The sequence below is a fragment of the Manis javanica genome, chromosome 1, assembly GCF_040802235.1.
Source record: "Manis javanica isolate MJ-LG chromosome 1, MJ_LKY, whole genome shotgun sequence".
Taxonomy (NCBI): domain Eukaryota; kingdom Metazoa; phylum Chordata; class Mammalia; order Pholidota; family Manidae; genus Manis; species Manis javanica.
In genome coordinates this window covers 92,640,797-92,661,908 of record NC_133156.1, presented here as the reverse complement: position 1 = coordinate 92,661,908, position 21,112 = coordinate 92,640,797, and the positions used below count along the sequence as shown (strand labels likewise).

At 41.8% G+C, this 21,112-nt stretch overlaps 1 protein-coding gene across 1 annotated transcript in view; it reads left to right on the top strand.

Annotated features, from left to right (window-relative positions):
• SV2C (synaptic vesicle glycoprotein 2C) overlaps window positions 1–21,112 on the top strand; it is a 226,014-nt gene that overhangs the window by 118,454 nt on the left and 86,448 nt on the right. The window contains exon 4 of the mRNA XM_037000252.2: window positions 9,192–9,343. Coding sequence (XP_036856147.1) covers window positions 9,192–9,343 — 152 coding nt within the window. The remainder of the gene's footprint in view (window positions 1–9,191; window positions 9,344–21,112) is intronic.

Sequence of the window (21,112 nt, the reverse complement as noted above, 5' to 3'; positions counted from 1 at the left end):
GTGAAATCATTTGGTACTTGTATTTCTCCACCTGGCTTATTTCACTGAGCATAATACCCTCTAGCTCCATCCATGTTGTTGCAAATGGTAGGATTTGTTTTCTTCTTATGGCTGAATAATATTCCATTGTGTGTATATACCACATCTTCTTTATCCATTCATCTACTGATGGACACTTAGGTTGCTTCCATTTCTTGGCTATTGTAAATAGTGTTACAATAAACATAGGGGTGCATATGCCTTTTTCAAACTGGGCTGCTGCATTCTTAGGGTAGATTCCTAGAAGTGGAATTCCTGGGTCAAATGGTATTTCTATTCTAAGCTTTTTGAGGAACCTCCATACTGCTTTCCACAATGGTTGAACTAATTTACATTATTCCCACCAGCAGTGTAGGAGGGTTCCCCTTTCTTCACAACCTCACCAACATTTGTTGTTATTTGTCTTTTGGATGGGGGCAATCCTTACTGGTGTGAGGTGATATCTCATTGTGGTTTTAATTTGCATTTCTCTGATAACAAGTGATGGGGAGCATCTTTTCATGTGTCTGTTGGCCATCTGAATTTCTTCTTTGGATAACTGTTCAGCTCCTATGCCCATTTTTTAATTGGATTTTTTGCTTTTTGTTTGTTGAGGTACATGAGTTCTTTATATATTTTGGATGTCAACCCTTTATCAGATCTGTCATATATAAATAAATCCTCCCATACTGTAGGATGCCTTTTTGTTCTATTGGTGGTGTCCTTTGCTGTACAGAAGCTTTTCAGCTTGATATAGTCCCACTTGTTCATTTTTGCTTTTGTTTCCCTTGCCCGGGGAGATATGTTCATGAAGAAGTTGCTCATGTTTATGTCCAAGAGATTTTTGCCTATGTTTATTTTTCTAAGAGTTTTTATGGTTTCATGACTTACATTCAGGTCTTTGATCCATTTCGAATTTACTTTTGTGCATGGGGTTAGACAATGATTCAGTTTCATTCTCTTACATGTAGCTGTCCAGTTTTGCCAACACCAGCTATTGAAGAGGCTGTCATTTCCCCATTGTATGTCCATGGCTCCTTTACCACATATGTTTGGGTTAATATCTGGACTCTCTATTCTGTTCCACTGGTCTGTGGGTCTGTTCTTGTGCCAGTACCAAATTGTCTTGATTACTGTGGCTTTGTAGCAGAGCTTGAAGTTGGGGAGCGAGATTCCCCCCCCCCACTTTTTCATTCTCAGGATTGCTTTGGCTATTTGGGGTCTTTGGTGGTTCCATATGAATTTTTGAACTATTTGTTCCAGTTCATTGAAGAATGCTGTTGGTATTTTGATAGGGATTGCATTGAATCTGTAGATTGCTTTAGGCAGTATGGCCATTTTAACAATATTAATTCTTCCTAGCCAAGAGCATGGGATGAGTTTCCATTTGTTAGTGTCCTCTTCAATTTCTCTTAAGAGTGTCTTGTAGTTTTCAGGGTATAGGTCTTTCACTTCCTTGGTTATGTTTATTCCTAGGTATTTTATTATTTTTGATGCCATTGTGAATGGAATTGTTTTCCAGATTTCTCTTTCTGCTAGTTCATCGTTAGTGTATAGGAATGCAATAGATTTCTGTGTATTAATTTTGTATCCTGCAACTTTACTGAATTCAGATATTAGTTCTAGTAGTTTTGGAGTGGAGTCTTTAGGGTTTTTATGTACAGTATCATGTCATCTGCAAATAGTGACAGTTTGACTTCTTCTTTACCAATCTGGATGCTTTTTATTTCTTTGTTTTGTCTGATTGCTTGGGCTAGGACCTCCAGTACTATGTTGAATAAAAGTAGGGAGAGTGGGCATCCCTATTTGTTCCCAATCTTAGGTGAAAAGCTTTCAGCTTCTCACTATTAAGTATGACATTTGCTATGGGTTTGTCCTATATGGCCTTTATTATGTTCAGGTACTTGCCCTCTATACCCATTTTGTTGAGAATTTTTATCATGAATGGATGTTGAATTTTGTCAAGTGCTTTTTCAGCATTTGTGGAGATGATCATGTGGTTTTTCTCCCTCTTTTTCTTGATGTGGTGGATGATGTTGATGGATTTTTGAATGATGTACCATCCTTGCATCCCTGAGATGAAGCCCACCTGGTCATGGTGTATGATCCTCTTGATGTACTTTTGAATTCGGTATGCTAATATTTTGTTGAGTATTTTTGCATCTTTGTTCATCAGGAATATTGGTCTGTAATTTTCTTTTTTGGTGGGGTCTTTGCCTGGTTTTGGTAGTAGAGTGATGCTGGCTTCATAGAATGAGTTTGGAAGTATTCCCTCCTCTTCTATTTTTGGGAAAACTTAAAGAGAATGGGTAATATGTCTTCTCTGTATGTCTGATAAAATTCCGAGGTAAATCCATCTAGCTCGGGGGGTTTGCTCTTGAGTAATTTTTTGATTACTGATTCAATTTCATTGCTGGTAATTGGTCTGTTTAGATTTTCTGTTTCTTCCTTGGTCATTCTTGTAAGGTTGTATTTTTCTAGGAAGTTGTCCATTTCTCCTCGGTTTCCCAGCTTGTTAGCATATAGGTTTTCATAGTACTCTCTAATTATTCTTTGTATTTCTGTGTGGTCTGTCGCGATTTTTCCTTTCTCATTTCTGATTCTGTTGATGTGTGTAGATTCTCTTTTTCTCTTCATAAGTCTGGCTAAGGGCTTGTCCATTTTGTTTATTTTCTCAAAGAAACAGCTCTTGGTTTCATTGATTTTTTTCTATTGTTTTATTCTTCTCAATTTTATTTATTTCTTCTCTGATCTTTATTATGTCCCTCCTTCTGCTGACTTTAGGCCTCATTTGTTCCTCTTTTTCCAATTTCAATAATTGTGACTTTAGATTATTCATTTAGGATTGTTCTTCCTTCTTTAAATAAGCCTGGATTGCTATATACTTTCCTCTTAGAACTGCCTTCGCTGCATCCCACAGAAGTTGGGACATTGTTCTGTTGTTGTCATTGGTTTCCAGATATTGCTTGTTCTCTGTTTTAATTTGTTCATTGATCCACTGAATTATTTAAGAACTTGTTGTTAAGCCTCCATGTGTTTGTGAGCCTTTTTGTTTTCTTTGTACAATTTATTTCTAGTTTTATGCCTTTATGGTCTGAGAAGTTGGTTGGTAGTATTTCAATCTTTTTGAATTTCTGTGGCTCTTTTTGTGGCCTAATATGTGGTCTATTCTGGAAAATGTTCCATGTGCACTAGAGAGGAATGTGTGTATCCTGCTGCTTTTGGGTGTACAGTTCTGTAGATGTCTATTAGGTCCATCTGTTCTAGTGTGTTGTTGCCTCTGTGTCCTTACTTATTTTCTGTCTGGTGGATCTGTCCTTTGGAGTGAATGGTGTGTTGAAGTCTCCTAAAATGCATGCATTGCATTCTATTTCCCCCTTTAATTCTGTTAGCATTTGTTTCACATATGTTGGTGCTCCTGTATTGGGTGCATATATATTTATAATGGTTATATCCTCTTGTTGGACTGACCCCTTTATCATTATGTAATGTCCTTCTTTATTTCCTGTTACTTTCTTTGTTTCATAGTCTATTTTGTCTGATACTAGTACAGCAATACCTGCTTTTTTCTCCCTGTTGTTTGCATTAAGTACCTTTTTCCATCCCTTGACTTTTAGTCTGTGTATGTCATTGGGTTTGAGGTGAGTCTCCTGTAAGCAACATATAGATGGGTCCTGCTTTTTTTATCCATTCTATTACTCTGTGTCTTTTGATTGGTGCATTCAGTCCATTTACATTTAGTGTGATTATTGAAAGATATATACTTATTGCCATTGCAGGCTTTCAATTCGTGCTTACCAAAGGTTCAGGGGTAGCTTCTTTACTATCTGACAGTCTAACTTAACTCACTTATTAAGCTCTTATAAACACAGTCTAATGATTCTTTATTTCTCTCCCTTCTTATTCCGCCTCCTCCATTCTTTATATGTTAGGTGTTTTATTCTGTACTTTTTTGTGTTTCCTTTGACTGCTTTTGTGAGTAGTTGATTTTACTTTTTGCCTTTAGTTAGTATTTGGCTGGTCTGCTTTCTTTGCTGTCATTTTATTTTCTCTGGTGACATCTATTTAGCCTTAGGAGTGCTTCCATCTAGAGCAGTCCCCTTAAAATATCCTGTAGAAGTGGTTTGTGGGAGGCAAATTCCCTCAACTTTTGCTTGTCTGGGAATTGTTTAATCTCTCCTCCATATTTAAATGATAATCGTGCTGGATACAGTATTCTTGGTTCATGCATTAAATATAACATGCCATTCTCTTCTGGCCTGTAAGATTTCTGTTGAGAAGTCTGATGATACCCTGATGTGTTTTCCATTGTGGATGAACTTTTTTCTCTCTCTGGCTGCCTTTAATACTATGTCCTTTTTCTTGATCTTTGCCATTTTAATTATTATGTGTCTTGGTGTTGTCCTCCTTGGGTCCCTTGTGGTGGGAGATCTGTGGACTTCCATGGTCTGAGAGACTATTTCCTACCACAGTTTGGGGAGGTTTTCAGCAATTGTTTCTTCAAATACACTTTCTATCCCTTTTTCTCTCTCTTCTTCTTCTGGTACCCCTATGATGTGGATTTTGTTCCATTTGGATTGGTCACACAGTTCTCTTAATATTCTTTCATTTCTAGAGATCCTTTTATCTCTCTCTGCCTGAGATTCTCTGTGTTCCTGTTCTCTGGTTTCTATTCCATTAATGGCATCTTGCAGCTCATCAGTCTGCTCTTAAGTCCTTCCAGAGATTGTTTTATTTCTGTATTCTCCCTCCCAACTTGATCTTTTTAGCTCTAGCATATTTCTCTGCATGTCAATCAGCATGGTTATGACCTTTATTTTGAATTCTTTTTCAGGAAGATTGGTTAAATCTATCTCCCCAGGCTCCCTCTCATGGGTGTCTGGGTAATTCTGGACTGGATCAAATTCTTCTGCCTTTTCATGGTTATAGAGGTAGTTGTAGGCAGTTGGCCCATGTGTCAGGTGGGAGAACAAAGTGCCTTACTGCTTGGTGGTCACCTTGCCCTTCTCTGCTGCCTGTGCCAGTTACCTGCTTATGGGGAGCAGCTTCCGGTTTATTTCCTGAGCCACAGCATGTAGGGCAGACATCGGCACAGCCCAGAGCCCTGCAGAGCATGGCAGGCACTCCAGGTGTGCTCTCCTGCAAGAACGGTGACCCTTCGTGCCCTGTCCCAGTTTCCTCTGTGCCATTCAGCCACGCACTGATGGGGCCTCTGATTCTGGCCCAGTTGGCTGTGGAGGAGGCTCTGGGTGGCTTCTGTGGGGGCACCTGCTCTCAGGCTTCTCCCTGGCTGTGGCGGGGCTACACCGGAGGGGGAATGGAAGGGAGGCTGTTTAGCACTGTGAGGGCCTTCAGAGCTGTGCTGCCACCCCGGGGGTTAGGGCACCTGAAGTTCCCTAGGATTCCCAGCCTGCTGGACCAAGTGTGCTGGGATGATTCCATCCAGCTGTGGAGCCCCTGTCCCTTTAAGACTTTCAAAAAGCACTCACCTTTCTTTTGTCCTAGGGGTGCCAGCTGCAGGGACCCGCTCTTAGGTTTTACTGTTTCATTTCCCTAATATCCAGCACACCATGCACTGTGTGTCTGGGCTCCTGGTGTGGATGACTAGGGCTGGGTATTTAGCAGTCCTGGGCTCCCACTCCCTCCCCGCTCTGGCTCCTTTCCTCCCACCAGCGGGCTGGGGTGGGGGTCGTGCTTGGGTCCCACTGGGCTGCAGATACTATCTTAACCCCTTCATGTTCTCGCATATGTAGATGTAGCCTGACTGTTGTACTGTATTTTCTGGTCTCTGTTTTAGGAATAGTTGTATTTGTTGTATTTCCAAAAATATATATGGTTTTGGGAGATTTCCCCTGCCCTACTCATGCTGTCATCTTGGCTCGTCCTCTGCAATACTTTTTTCTGAAAGGCACTGAGGTGTTTTTAGAAGCTCCTGGAATACCCTAGAGAATTTCACAGAATCCTCTGCCTAGGGTCCCCAGTGAACTCTGTCTGCCAGGGCATCTGATCATTGGGAGACCATGGTAACCTAAGCACAGAGAAATATGGGACCTCTTTGGGGCTCCATTGCTATCAAGACTTCCATCACAGCACCCCTAATTTCTCTGGTGGTTTTATTGACCCAGGACATACAATGTATGTGTCCATTCATTGGCTATGTTCAGGTCATCAGAACAGATGGCTCCAGGGGCTTGGAGTGCCACCTCCATCACTGGGGAGTCTTTGTGAAATTAAGCTCTTCTGAGGAAACACTTACTGCATGTCCAGTAAGCCAGGTAATGGGGCTCCAAAGATGAATACGATATAGTCCTCACTTTCAAGGGACTTAATTCAATGTTAACAGTATAGAAGTACTTTGATGGGGTATGAAATACTAGTAAGCAATAGTTAACATTACAGCTCACATCACTGTTTCTTCTCTGCTTAAATGATGTCACACTAAGATGAGGAGCAATGTTTTCCCAAGGTCATCACCCCACAATAAGAAATGTGAATGAATGCTTTGATCATTTTATAGTTCTCTGAATCTGAAGAACTTTGCAAAGGATTTGAGTAGAGTTCCTCACTCATTTTTCAGATTCATTTATCCATTGATACTAGAGTTCTTTGCAAGCTGCTTTACAAACAGATATTGAAAGACATCCATGCAAAAATAGCCATCTTAAAGAAGAGGCATTAAATCAAAACCAGCTAGATTGTTTATATGCTCCTAAAAGTGGGTATTCTCTTAAGTGACAATCATTTGTTTAAAACAAACAGGCATGTTTACAGATTTCCACTTGCCACTTCGGCTACCCTGGAGCATATTGATCTTGGTTCAGAGTGGCCTGGCACATCTTGATGTTCAACTGTGCCTTCACAAGGTCACACTAACATGAGGAGCAATGTTTTCCCAAGATGGTCACCCCACAATAAGAAATGTAAATGAATGCTTGGATTGTTTTATAGTTCTCTGAATCTGAAGAACTTTGCAAAGGAACTATTTATAGCTCTTATATACAGTATGTCCAGAATTCTGACAAAACATTAGGTAGGATGTGAAAAGTCAATAAAAATGGAACTCTTTTGTGCATTGAGAAGTAAAGGCACAAATTAGGAACCTGAGATTTTATAGTGCAGAGAAAGAGATTCTTCATATCAGGCAAGAAAAGCTGTAGCATTAAATGACTTATGACACAGACATTTTATTTTCCATTAAAATTGTGTGTTGTCATAAAACCACTTTAAATCTGTTCATAACTTTGTTCAGTATTAAAATTGAACTAGCTGTCCATGGTTTGAGGTCCTCAAGAAGCCAGGCACAGAACTGTGTGAGTCTGATGCAGTGTGGTACAAAGCCAGCTCTGACTACTGCCACATACATTTGTTTCTTGTTTGGGGATCTGGCTGATGGACTTGCAGCTGGCTGGCTACCCCAGATATGATGGCACTAAATCACCATGTGCTGCGTGGGAAGTCACATAGGGTCATAATTCTAGGGATTTTAGGTAAACTGCCACATTCATAGCCCAGGGGAATAGAGATGCTCTAAGTGATTTTTAAACTCTTTGAGTAGCAACTCCTACTAAGATACGCATTGTGGCTCATTTTGTGTGTGTGTGTGTGTGTGTGTGCATACATATATACACATGCATCTATACATATACATAATTATATGTATTTTTAAGACAAAAATTTCATGAAATCATGCTTACCCTTTTTACTTGAGTTGCACTGAAATATTTTCATTTCCATTTTTAAAATGTTATTTATAGCTACTAAATTAATTTTGTAGCCCACAGATTGAAAAACACTGGTCTAAGTGGTCTGCCCATATCTAGGAGTAGGTAACTATCACATCACTTTAAACAGGGACAAATGCGTGAAACGGTGCCATATTTTGACCTACCAGTTGACACAGAGTGACATCATGAATCCTGTGGTTCCTTTGGTACACACAGTTTGCTACAGATATGCCCTTTCTCTAAACGGCACTTGCTGAGGTCACTGCCAATACTTCTTTATTATATCCAAAATCATAAGGAAACCAATTGTTGCTAAATGGATAAATATGTTTTCCTCCTTGACATCGAATTTACATGAAATGTCAATAGTAATTTACCTTACAGAAATCTGAACATAAATCAGCACACATATTTTTAAACTGTATCATTAGGTGTTGTCTCTATAATTTGTTTATATTGTTGCACATCTTTTTATAAAAATACTTATTTCAAAAAATATATATATATATACTTATTTCAAGAATTTATATGTTGTTTGAAATGATTTTAAGTAAGGTATTCCCATACTACCTACTTTCTGAGGCAGTAGTTCTTAAAATTTGGAGGTCAAGATCTATTTGAAATTCTTTTGAGATCTATGGACTATCTCCATAGAATGAATAAAATTTTTATTCCTTAGACCCTCATTTGAGAACCCTAACCTGAGTAGAAGTCACTCTTCATGTCTTCTCTCTAGAGCTTCATCAGCATCTCTTATAACTTCCCTGACTGGAAGGAAGCACTGTGCCCCATTCTACTGATATCTAAACCAGCAGCTCCTTATTTGATTCTACCAGTGCCCCTTTTACATGTACTAAATTCAACACTGATATCTACTGAATTGGGACAAGAGCCAATCTAGGAAGCCACCCCATTGGTCCTATGTTTGTCAACATATCAGCCTCTGGGGATTGCAGGACCAGCTGCTGTAGGGTAGCAGTTAAGTACAGCTACAGACAGTCTCCCAAAAGTGTTTGAAACTGTTTCCAAAGTCACCACATCCTGGGCAGAACATATCATAATCTCTCCTTTTAAAAATATTTTCATTAAAATATTCAACAGATTGTACCAAATATTGTAATTTTTGGCAAATATCATATAGAACATTCAACCCTGAGCAGAAAACCCATGAGAATCTTAAGCCAATTGAGTGCAATGATCCACATGAGTAGAGCACCACTGCCACCTTTTGGTGACATAGCTTAATTACAGGTTCAAGGTTTTGGGATAATAAACCTATATTAAACATACAGATTAAAATATTAAAGTCATAAAATGATAGAAAATACGTATTCCTCAATATGCTGGAACAGAGAGAGCATGTGTCATTAGAGTTTGCTTTTGTTCTACTCTTTGCCTCTCATGGGTGTACGGGTCCTGATTTCATGTATTCTCTATAACTCTTGGCAGGATTGGAGGAGCCATTCCCACTGTGTTCTCCTACTTTGCTGAAGTGCTGGCCCGAGAGAAGCGGGGTGAGCATCTGAGCTGGCTCTGCATGTTCTGGATGATCGGTGGCATCTATGCCTCTGCCATGGCCTGGGCCATCATCCCACACTATGGTAAGAAGCTGGCCTTGCCCCAGCAGGGCAGTCACCTTGTTTTACTTCAGCCTCCATTTCTTCCCTTTGCTCTCTTATAAATGCTGATTGGTAACAACACTGTCTTCATCATGTTTCTCCCCTTTGTAATGTCTAAGATTTTCTTCCCTCTCTACCAAGCTCTATATAAGGTAAGACTGTGCCAGTGGTCCTTGAGGAATGCTATTGTGTTTTTAAAGCCATCACTTTAATTTATTTCCTATGTGCTATCAACTCTGGGGTCTCCACCCAAGTGGACATGCAAGGATCCACAGGTCATAACCAGCATTTAAGTCAACATGAGTTACAGTTGTTCTTGGGACTGTCAGACAATCAGGTACACACAAGTCTTCCCCTCTGGGCCCAGACAAACTCAACTCCATGTTAGCCCACCTCTTCTGGTTGCTCAGAACGGAGGTGGGGGTAGAAAGAATCCTGGCTTGTCATGGATCGTCAACTTGCAGAACTTAGGAGGTGACCTCCTGTGCTTGCTCCCCAGGTCCCCTCCTCAGTTACTCCTGAGTACTGACTGTTTATGCCACCTCTGAGTACTCAGTCGCATCGTTTCTGAGCAGCACGCTCCTACTTAGAAGCTAGAAGCTCCCAGTTGCTTCACCTACAAACAGGGAAAGGTTAACAGAATCCAGGAATCAAATTCAATATATAAGGAAAGGGGAAAAGAGGTGTTCTGGTTACATTTGTGTGTGTGTGTGTGTGTGTGTGTGTGTGTGTGTGTGTGTGTGCACGCGCGCGTGCGTGCAGACAGAAGTTCACAAAATATGAATACTGTGTAAATTAAAACCACATGTGACTTCAAAAATTCACCCTTTGTTTTATCTAAAATCTGATCAGTCTAAAAAATTAGATTTAAACATTTCACTCTATGCTTATTTTATATTTTTCTGCTTTTGTTTTAGAACAGAGCATTTTTTTCATTATAAAGCATAATTCTGTTAGGGAATAACCTTAAGTGAATTTGATTCCTCGCTAAAATCAATGCCAAGATGTAGACCTTAGTGTTCAGACACATTGTAATTTGTTTACCATACTGAGTTACAAAGTTCATGTCGTCACCCTCTTTTAATAAACCTAAAAAGTTACATGCAAACCAAAATTGTATATAATAACAACAAACCATAAGGAATTGGTTACTTGGCTAGAAGAGAACTTTTCTTTGCCAAGTTGAGTGTGGAGTGCTAAGCTTCAGTGATGGGTTTTCCTTGTTTAGACTCTAATCACTTTTGGGCCAGAGAGGCCCTCCTATAGGCAGTGACCCATATCCACTATTAGGCTTATCTTCTGCCACCATCTAAGGAATTAAAGGAAATTCTCCTCTTTCATCTGGGAGCTGATAGACCTCAGCCACCCTCAGAAGCTTTCTCTTTAGGGCAGCCCCACTCAGCTAGCTGTTCCAAATGGAAAAAACCAATTGGCTGCCACATAAGAACTGCCTCTTAGGAACTCTGCATAAAGAGACAGAAAGGAGATGCAGAGTCTGTGCAGAGTCCACTTTACCCAGAACCACCACTAGCCCAAAGGCCGCCTTTGTGCAAATTAAAATAAGGCACCTCGTCTGGGTGGACATGGTTGCAGCCCACTGACCACAGCTGCCGGATGCTTGTGCAGGACACAGCCTGACAGCTTTACTCAGCAGTGGGATCCTTATGAGGCCAGCCTTCATGAATGCCTCAGCCTCTGAAGACAGCACAGCTCCATGGCTCCTGAGTTTATTGCAGTTCCTTGCCTGGCCCCCCTTTCCCATTATATCTCAGAATTTCTCTTGCCGGTGTCTAATTGGGTTCTGCAGTCTGCACGTTCCCACCAGGGTGGCCAAAGTAACTTTTGATTTGGTTTTTGTTTTTCCTCACTAGGTATTTAGTTCCCCAGACTCCTGTCTTTTACATATCCCTGCCCTCAAACTTTGGAGGGCTCCAGATTTTGTCTGTGGCCATGCCGTCAGTCAGTAGCTGACCTACAAAAATTTAGCATGACCTCTACCTTTACTTTTCTCCAGCACACATAAAATATTCTTGTTTATAGCAGCAAAAAGGGCTGTCTAATCCATATATAACTGGAAAGAGGAGAGCTATGTGAATCATAGACAATGTGGGAAAACTTACAAAAAAACAATCATAATACAACAAAGTTCTATGTATCTGAGGCTGACATTAATTTCTGTGTTGAAGGAACCTTGAGAAATAATGACCTGGTTAAGAAATCAATAACAGAATATTAAAACTGTATGCCCATGCTCTACTGAAGGCTTTTCATGGTTTAAGGTGTGGCAAAAAACCCCAGCAAATTATTGCATTCAATCCTGTCTGTATACTAGAATCAACAGGGGAGATTTTTTAAATACCCTTGCCTAATTTGTTGTTACACTCTTGCAACTTGAAGAATTTTAATTTTTTTCAAAATAAGAGGTTAATGTTAAAAATCTTGTGCTAAAGTTTTTGGGGGTTGATGATGTTCTGTATCTTGATGTGAGAGGTGGTGTTTCAGGGATATTCATTTATAAAAATCCTTTAAGCTGGTGCTTAAGATTAGCATGTGTCATTATACGAATGTTACACTTTCTTCATAAGCACTTTTGATATGTTATTACTTCTCCCACCCCTTGAAAATACCCACGCTTGGGTCCTACCCCAGATCAGTGGCATCAGGTTCTCTGGCCTGAGGACTTGGCGTCAGTAGGTGTAAAAGCCCCAGGTGGTGCTCGTGTGCAGCCTGGTTTGTGATTTTTCTGGCCCCATACCTCTGCCAGGGGTGGTCTCGGCAGCTTGGGATGTCCCCCTGTACAAACAGGGAAGGCTGTGGATGTGAGCAAAGACGAGAGCAAGCCTGACCTGCTTGGTGATTTACTCAGTTGGTGTTTGAGTTGCACCACTATGGGTTCATCCAGGCTAAAAGGCTTTCCTGATCATCTGGTTTAGAAACACACCTGAAATGTAACTTTGACATCTCGATACCTCTTCTTTTCAATGACGTATCTTTTTACTTTACTTAAAATAGACAAGGGGCTTAAAGTCTACCTCTTTCCCTGCAGCCTGTGAAAAAATGAAAAGCTTTCTCTTTTCTGTCTGAAATTCTGTATTATGTAAATGTGCTGCCACCCCTAGAAACAGTGAGACTGTGTGGGTCCCTGCCCTTCCATCCCTTCCATTTAGGAAACCTCTGGGTGTCAACACCACATACAGTCTGTTGAGTTTTTATCCAGCAGGGGAGGAATTCGGGAGCATACTAGGGCGACTCAGAGCCAGGTGCTAGCCTTTCTCACATCAGCACCAGGACTGGCTCTGGAGGGAAGGAATCAATAAGCAGCATCCACACTGCAGCTAATTCAAGTGATAAATGACCCACATGGTCATGGGGGAAGAAGGTGTTTCTGGTGTCACTTTTCTGCATTTGTATCACAAAGCCCAGAGCCTGATGCCATGAGACTTGAATTCTGACTCTGGACAAGCTTCTTATGCAAACTAGGCCTTAAGCTGCTCACTAAGGATGCTGGAAGGAAATTTGGAAGGATTCTTAGGAAGTTAGACAACACCAGAAAGGGCGTTTGGATTGTTGCAAGGCTGATGAGTTAAGACATGGCTGTGGCCAGGAGTTCCTGATAGACGGTGGGATCCACCTGGCCTATGAGGCCTAGTTTCTGTACCAGCATTGGGTGATGTTGCTCTGCCTTCACATCGCTGCTCTTAGGGCTGAAGATTTCCCTAGGGACAGACCGTCACCAACATCTGAAGGTCCCCAGGATAAAATTACCTCACCCACTCTGATGAGGTCGGGGCCTTGGGAAGAACATGGATGTCATCTCTCCAGGCACCTTTCCACCAGCCCCCTCCCCTGTGGCCTCCTCCATCAGCCCAGGTGCTTCTGGGCTCTCTGCTGCTCCCCCAGGCCTTGGCAAAGTCCCCATAGTGCCACAGAGGATGGGAGAACAACCAGCCAGAAGGAAAAGCTTATGCCTCAGAATCAGGTGCCTGCAATAGCTGAAAGCAGGTGTTTCGAAAGTGTGGCTCTTCTCAACCCCACACCTACTCTCAGGCCTGCGACTTCTGCCCCACAGTGGGACTTGGCTGCCAGATGACAGAAGAGCAAGCCGTGTGTGCCAGAACAGACAACCCCGTGAAGGCTGTGCTGCAGGCCTTCTCCTCTCGCCACCCCCATAACCAGGGCACCTCAGCATTTAAGGGAAGCCAAAATGCCTTCAGGGGAAAGTGGGGCAGGAGTCACAGGCACTTTCTCCCCTTGGCCGAGAGCTCCCATTTGGGTGCCCGCGTGGCTTCAGCGTGGCTTCCAGACTGCTGCGAAGTCAGTGCCATTAAACCCTCTGTCATCATTTTCTCTTTTAAATTTGTGTGTGCCTCAGATGAGGTGCTGTCTCCTGCTGAGGTGCGTGACACGAAGGCGTGCAGAAAGGACGTTCAGTTTGCTAAGAGGGAAGATTCTGTGTTCTGCATGAAATGCTGCAACTCTTGAAGCCCATGGCCCCCGGGGCAGCACTCAGCTACGGCAGCACTAGCACTTCCATCTGGACCCCCTTTCACTGTGGCTCATTGTGCCAAGCTGGGCGCCCATAAAGCCGGAAACGGCCCCATCCCTCCCCCTCCAGCCACAGTGAGATGACTGGGCTTTAAAATGCAGGATTCCCCAAGGTTTTCCCATTACCAAGATGTCTCTACTTCCTTGAGTTACAAGATGTGTGAAGCTGATAGATTTCTTCTCCCTAATGGTGCAGCTAGGTGAGGGGAGTGAGGGGGAGTCAAGTAGCTGTCTGGCTGAAGAAGGGAACAGGGAGGGATGTGTGTGAGGCACTAGGCCAAGGGAAAGGGCTGAGGGGCGAGAGCTCACCTTGGGCTCAGCCCCACTGCTTCTGCCGGGTGAGCTCTCTCAGACTTTCAGTCTCCCGGCCCCAGCTCCAAGTGGCATTGTTCGGGGGGATTGGGGTAGCGATCCTGTTAGAATGCCCAGGCATGACAGTGCTCAAAAACAGTAGCTGTTATGGCTAGCAGGTTCCTAGCTGACACAGATACCCAGACTCTGCCAGCTCAGCCCAAGCGACAGGAAAAGAGGGAGAATGAGGTCAAATGTGTAAACTGCACAGACTTTGTCTAGGGGGTTAAGAGCTCAGAGGAGTCAGAGGAAGGAAAAAAATAGGAGAAAGTTAAGATAATAAGGGAGAACCAAGGCAAAAATAATACTGCAAAATCTTGATTACCTGGAACCCAGTGAATCCAAATCTTCCATTCATTTATTTGTTGGATGAGTTAATATTCAAAAGGCACAGGCTCTACAAAGGCCTGCTTATAAGCTATTGGGCCACTCTCCCCAGGGCGAGGCAGCAGGAGCTGATGACCCCAACCTGCTGGCCTGTATCACCAGCAGCCCCAGGTCTGTCCCTGCGGCGAGATGGCTTATGTTTCTGGACTCAGGCAGACAGTGGGGTGGTTTATGGCATGAGCTTAGATATAAGACAGACCCTGGTTCCAAGCCAGCTCTCCATTCTCTGGCTTTGCCGCCTTTAGGAGAGCTCCTGTGCTCGCTGGTTCTCAGTTTCCTCATCTATAAAACAGGCACCATACCTCAAAGGGCTGTGTATTCAAGGACTACATACAGAAAGTGCTTACTTACACAGTGCCTGACACACGTGCTCATTAAGTATAGTCTTTTTCTTTCCATAGATGGGACTTACATCGAGGTGAGGTGGGGAAGAAGGAGCAGGAATGGTAAAAAGACTTTCACCTTTTCCTAACCATGGTCTCTCCACTGTTGGCTTATTGTTTGAAGGCTGTGGGATGGATAAGAAAGGGAAGTACAGGAACAAAGCTTGTAAAGCATAGCAGGGTATCCTGCACCCATTCCAGGGCAGCAGGGGGAGGCTAAGATGAGAGCTGGAGCTCCACGCCCCAGGCTGTCCAGGAATGCCACAGTCTGGAAGATGTTATGCCCAAGCATCTGAGTGAGACACTGCAAGGGGAATGAATTTGTAATTTGTCCATTTTAGGATCAATCTGATCTTTCGTCTCAACAGAATGACCCTGGGACTTGGATTTCCTTCCCGCTGTGGTTCAGTTTTCCCTGCAGTCATAAGATACATCAGCCAAAGAAACAACAATGATAAAGTCTTTAAAGGCTTAAGAAATGAATGTGAGATCAAAAAGGCATTATCATAGTTCAAGTGTACAGCCATTTCTTTTTGTGAGTATACTTTGCTGTTCCTGTGTTTTGGAAGTCTCCCATTCTTAAACACAGCCACAAGCTGGCTCCCCCACCCCCACCCTCCTGTCTCTCTCCTCAACCAGGTGCATCACCTGGGAAAACATGTTTATCCGCTTAAATGCAGACAATTCCCCTCCCCCCACCCTACCTCCCACTGCAGATCCAACAGACATGTCTGCCTCCTTGAGGAATTGAGAGCTCTGCACAGTTCTAGGAACTGCTTTTCAGCATTCTCATTTTGACCTTTGAGGTTTGTATAGTGAACTCAGAGAAGCTGCCTCTTCTGTTGTGCATTAAGCCCATTACCATGGGGCTCGGGTCTTAATTCTTGCATTCACGCTAGTCAGAAAGGGAACGGGCATCAGTCATTTGTTGAGAGCCTTCTCTGTCCCAGACATTGTACCCAGGCATATTACTGTTCATGTATGATCTTAAAATGGAGAAACGGGCTTTATAAACATGCCTGTCTTCCTGCTTATGCATCAGTGTAGAGAACTGTAGGCTCCTCACCTGCTAACACCACTGGGCGATGCTGTAGAGCTGGGTATAATCCAGCCCTCAACTGGTCACATGCAGCCTACAAACCTCCTTTCAGAATAATGTCTTTAAATGCAGAAAATGAAATAAATAGGACTGTAAATGAAACCAATGGTTTCAAAATAAATTATTAAAATGTATTAGCATATTAAGAGATATCACCTGGTATCAGGTCTAGTAGCTACTGTAATTTATAAGTAGATATGAATATAGACAGAAGCTGGAAATCAATTAATGTTTCCTTTTGAATCCTAGGAAACCACTGTTGGAAAACTGACTTCTACAGAAGGGCCACAGTTAGGCTTTAGATTATGAACCGCATGATGTCTTCTGCCTGTGTTCTCTTTGCTGTTGGAAAAAAAATACCCTAAGGTATTTTCTAGGTTATCCCAGAATCCCACACTTCATTTCTTAGCAATCTATATTAGTTAAGGTTATGATTAACTGGATATGAAAGAAAACAAATTAGCAGAGGCATGAACAAAATGTAACTTTGTTTTGTATCATATAAGGAGCCTTGATGGAAGCAGTCCAGGGCTGGGATGGTAGCTCCACCCATCAAAGGCTCCAATTCCTTGTATCTCAAAATTCCTTTCGTCTACCATTTTTAGCACATTCCAGCCAGTATGTCCACATTCTAGGCAGCACATAGCAGGAGGGATGTACACAGGTAGGTCTGTGTTAGCATAAAAAATTATTCCTGGAAGTCCCACACAAACCCACTTAAATCTCATTAAATAGAACTTCAACACATGACCATATCTAGCTGCAAAAGACTCTTGGAAATATAGAGTAGTATTTTTTTTTACCAACAGCAAAGAGAACACAGGCAGAAGAGATCAGGATGGAATGGATACTGGGAGACAACTAGCCATCTCTGTTGCACCGTTTCATCCTTCCTTTGGGAAATCTTTTAGGAATGTTCATGTGGTTCATAATCTAATGCCTGACTATGGCCCTTCTGTAAAAGTCAGTTTTGGGATGCAAGTAATAAAAAGTAACTCTGGCTAACTTAGCCAGAACAGGAATTTATTGGGAGGCTTTTGAGCAGGTCACAGCATGGCCAAGAAGGCTGGAGAGCCAGGCTTTCCTGAAAATGGCAGGACTCCAAGGGGTTCCTTCCTTTAGATGGCTGGCATCAGCTGGCAGCAAACTCAAACTTTCAGTACCTGGACCCCCCAAACAAACACAATCTAAGAAAAATCAGCTCTGAGTACACAGCCTCAGTTTCCAATATACCAAGGAACTGTAATATTGACTTGATTGTTTTTTCAAAGGTAATGGAGAGTTTTCTATGCAAGATACAATCTTAATGGATACCACCTGCTGTTAGAAAATCAAATTACCAACACATGACATTATAGACAAGCTATCCCAGAGCACTTATTCCAATAAGGTGCTTAGCATACACTAATATGCATCAGGGAGGAGCACCTGGATCCATATGAAGGTGGGTGCAGTTTGGGATAGTGTGGCCTTTACAATGTTGGTTTCAGGAAATGTAGATGCAAGGCTCTTGAGAGCTCTGGCTAGAGTGTTTCAGCAGGCCAAACTCCTGTCCTCAGATTAGTTGGCTAGACCCCTGGGTCCTCCCCAAAGCAAATGTGAGTCCCAGCCTGAACTTTCCAGACCAGATCTTCCATGAATCCTGGAGAACTTGATCTTCAGTAGACAGAAATCCAAAAAAAATCCATTTCATTTGTTATAGGTGCTATAGTACCTACTCTGAGAACTATTGATATTGGGATTTGCCTTGAGAACACATAGTGAACACATTTAATAGTATAAAAAATCCATCTAAACAAGTAATGGCAACACCAAATGCTGGTTGGGATGCAAAGAAACTGCATCTCATGCATTGCTGGTGGGAATGCAAAGTAATGCAGCCACTCTAGAAAACAGTTTGCTAGTTTCTTTAAAAAACTAGACACACATAACATACAGCCCACAATTGCATTCCTAGGTGTTTATCCCAGAGAAATGAACATTTATGTTCACATAAAACCTTGTACATATTGTTCATAACACCTTTGTTTGTAATACCCTCAAACTGGAAACAACCAAAATGTCCTACAATATCGTAGAGTGCTTCTCAGCAATAAAAGGAAGTAAATAATTGATACAACAGGATGTATAGACCTCAAGGATACTGTGCAGAGTGGAAGAGCCAGTCTCAAAAGGTGTGTTTATATAACAATCTAGAAATGACAAATATCAAGATGGAGAACAAGTCAGTGGGTGGCAAGTGTTAGAGGTGATGAGAAGGGTATTGGGTGTGACTCCAGTGGGGTAGCTCCCGGGTGACTTTGGGTTGATGGAATGGTGTCTGTGTTGATTGTGGAGGTGCTTATATAAATCTACACTAATAACTTGCAATGTCTTTAAAGGGGTAGGGGGGTTGGGGAGTTTCTGTTGACCAGAAGGCCCTTTGTTTGCTAAGACTGCAATGGGTGGGGCTGTGGATTGAATTGTATCTCCACAAAATCCTTAAAGTCTTAACATCAGTTTTTTCTGATGTGTTTCTTGTTACCTACTGTAAAGCTAACTCTGAAACACTGTTCTTTTTTCTCTTAAATAAAGCTTTGCAAAATACACTTATGATTCCATAAGAACTCTCCATCTCGTTTCTCTGAATGTTTCTATATTCTGAACTAGATAAAATGCATGTGTGTGTTTGTGTGTGTAGGTCTTTGAAAAGACTGTTCTAAAACAAAACAAAACAAATGAACACAACAGAAACAGACTCAAAGACACTGATAAATGACTGGTGGTTACCATGGGGGAAGGTTGGGGTGGGTGGGTAAAATAGGTGAAGGGGATAAAGAGTCACAAAATCTCAGTCATAATATAATTTAGTCGTGGGGATGAGAGTAGAGCATGGAAAATATGGTCAATGATTCTGTAACATCTATGTTGACAGATTCTAAATAACTACTTGGGGGGAGAATTTAATGATGTAGATTATTGTTGAATCGCTATGTTGTATACTTAAAACCAATATAATACTGTATATCAACTATACTTCAATTAAAAAAAGAACTGTTTTGAAAATACCCTTTCTGGGGCTAAATTTGTCTAACCTAATTAGATCCTTTATCCCGGGTTTACAGTTAGCACCATTACCAGGTCTTGATGACTAACTGCTGGGCAAAGTTAAAGGAGGTGAAATATGGCAAAAGAAAACAATGTGGGGCTAATGCAGAGTCAGATCTTAACCAAGTGAACTGTCCTAACAAGAAAACACTCTTGCCAGTGGTGTAATCCAGTGGTGGTAGAGAGATGAGCTGTCTTCTCAACAATTCAGAGTATCTTAATGAGATGACTGGCAAGGATTAGGAAATCAACTGAGGATCATGTAACCAGTGCATTTTCTTCTGTATAAGCCTAAATTGTCCTACAAAGAAGTATATCCTAGGACTTTGCCCCATTACCACTGGACAAAGATTAAGCCTTCATTTAAATTACATGTAACACTTCAGATATAGCAAACAGTTTGGGGGCATCTACTCTGTGCCTGGCCCCATACTGGAAGCCAGAGATGCTTCAAGACTAAGGTGGGGAACCATTGGTCTTAGGTAACAATGAAGAGCCCTGAACTCAAACTTTCTCATTTTCCTTGTTTTAACTTATGGGTACAAAGTGCCCTTTCTCAAATACTTTGATGGATTTGGGAGTACAGCCTTACTGGGGCCATGTTGAATTCCACTGTGTTCTTTAATATGCAGATGGTTTATGAGTTAGATGGAGGGAACATATCAGTCTGATTGGGTTGGTGAAGGGCTAGGGAGAAACAGACCAAGAAGGGAAGATGAGTTGTGGAGTTAGAAGAGTTCTTGATTTCATTTGACTTAGCAGTTTAAGACTACAATGGCCAGTTTATATATCTTAGTGATGAAGCAGGTTATATAAATTAATGAAGCTGGCAAGAAAGGGAACTAAAGCACATGAGAGAGTCCATGCCCTCTCTAGAGGGCCATGCCATCTGCAGCAGATTTAGCCATGCAGCTAGTAATGCCTGGTGGGGCTAGATCTGATTTACCAGGAGAAGTCGGAATTCTGGATATTTATACAAAGTCTCTCCAATTTTTAATCCACCAATTTAAAATGTTTTTCTTATAGAAATATAATTTACATGCATGGTAAGCAGAATGATGCTCCCCATCCCCACACCAAAGATGTCCACATCCTAACCCCAGAACCTGTGAATATATGCTGTTACATGGCAAAGGTTAGAGATGGAATTAAGGTTACTAATCAGATGACCTTAAAATAGGGAGATTCTGGATTATCTCGTGGGCTCAATCTTATCAAAGTATATATAAAAACAGAAGATGGAACAGGAGAGAGAAACAGAGAAGTGGCAGCAGGGACAAGTGCAGCTTGATGTTGACAGCTTTAAATACAGAGGAAGAGGGCCATAAGCCCAGCAACATGGGTAGCCTTGAGAAGCTGGGAAAGGTAAGGAAACGTTTTCTTCTCAGTCTCCTTAAGGAACCAGCTCTGCTGACACCTTGGTTTTACTGCAGTGAGATCCATTTTGGACTGCTGACCTGTAGAACTGTAAAATAATAAACTTGTATGGGTTTTAAGCCATTAAGTGTGCAGTAATATATTAGAGCAAAAGGAAGCAAATATACAATGAAATTCATCTTAAGTGATGAGGTTTGACAAAGGTACGCAATTGTGTTACTACCACCTCAGTCCAGATCTAGAACACATCCGTCACCAAAAAGTTCCCTAAGTCCCTTGACAGTCCATTCCATCACACCATCCCTGGCCCCTGGTAAGCAATGATAGGTCTTCTGTCTTTTGTAAAACTTCATGTAAATAGGATCATACAATATGTGATTTTTGTGCTGGACTCAGACTTATCATATCACCTTTGAGGTTCATCTATATAGTTGAGCATTCCAATGGCTTGTTCCTTTTCCTTCTTTATTGGAATTCCATGGTATAGATGGACCACAGTTTGTTGATCTATTCGCCAGCTGA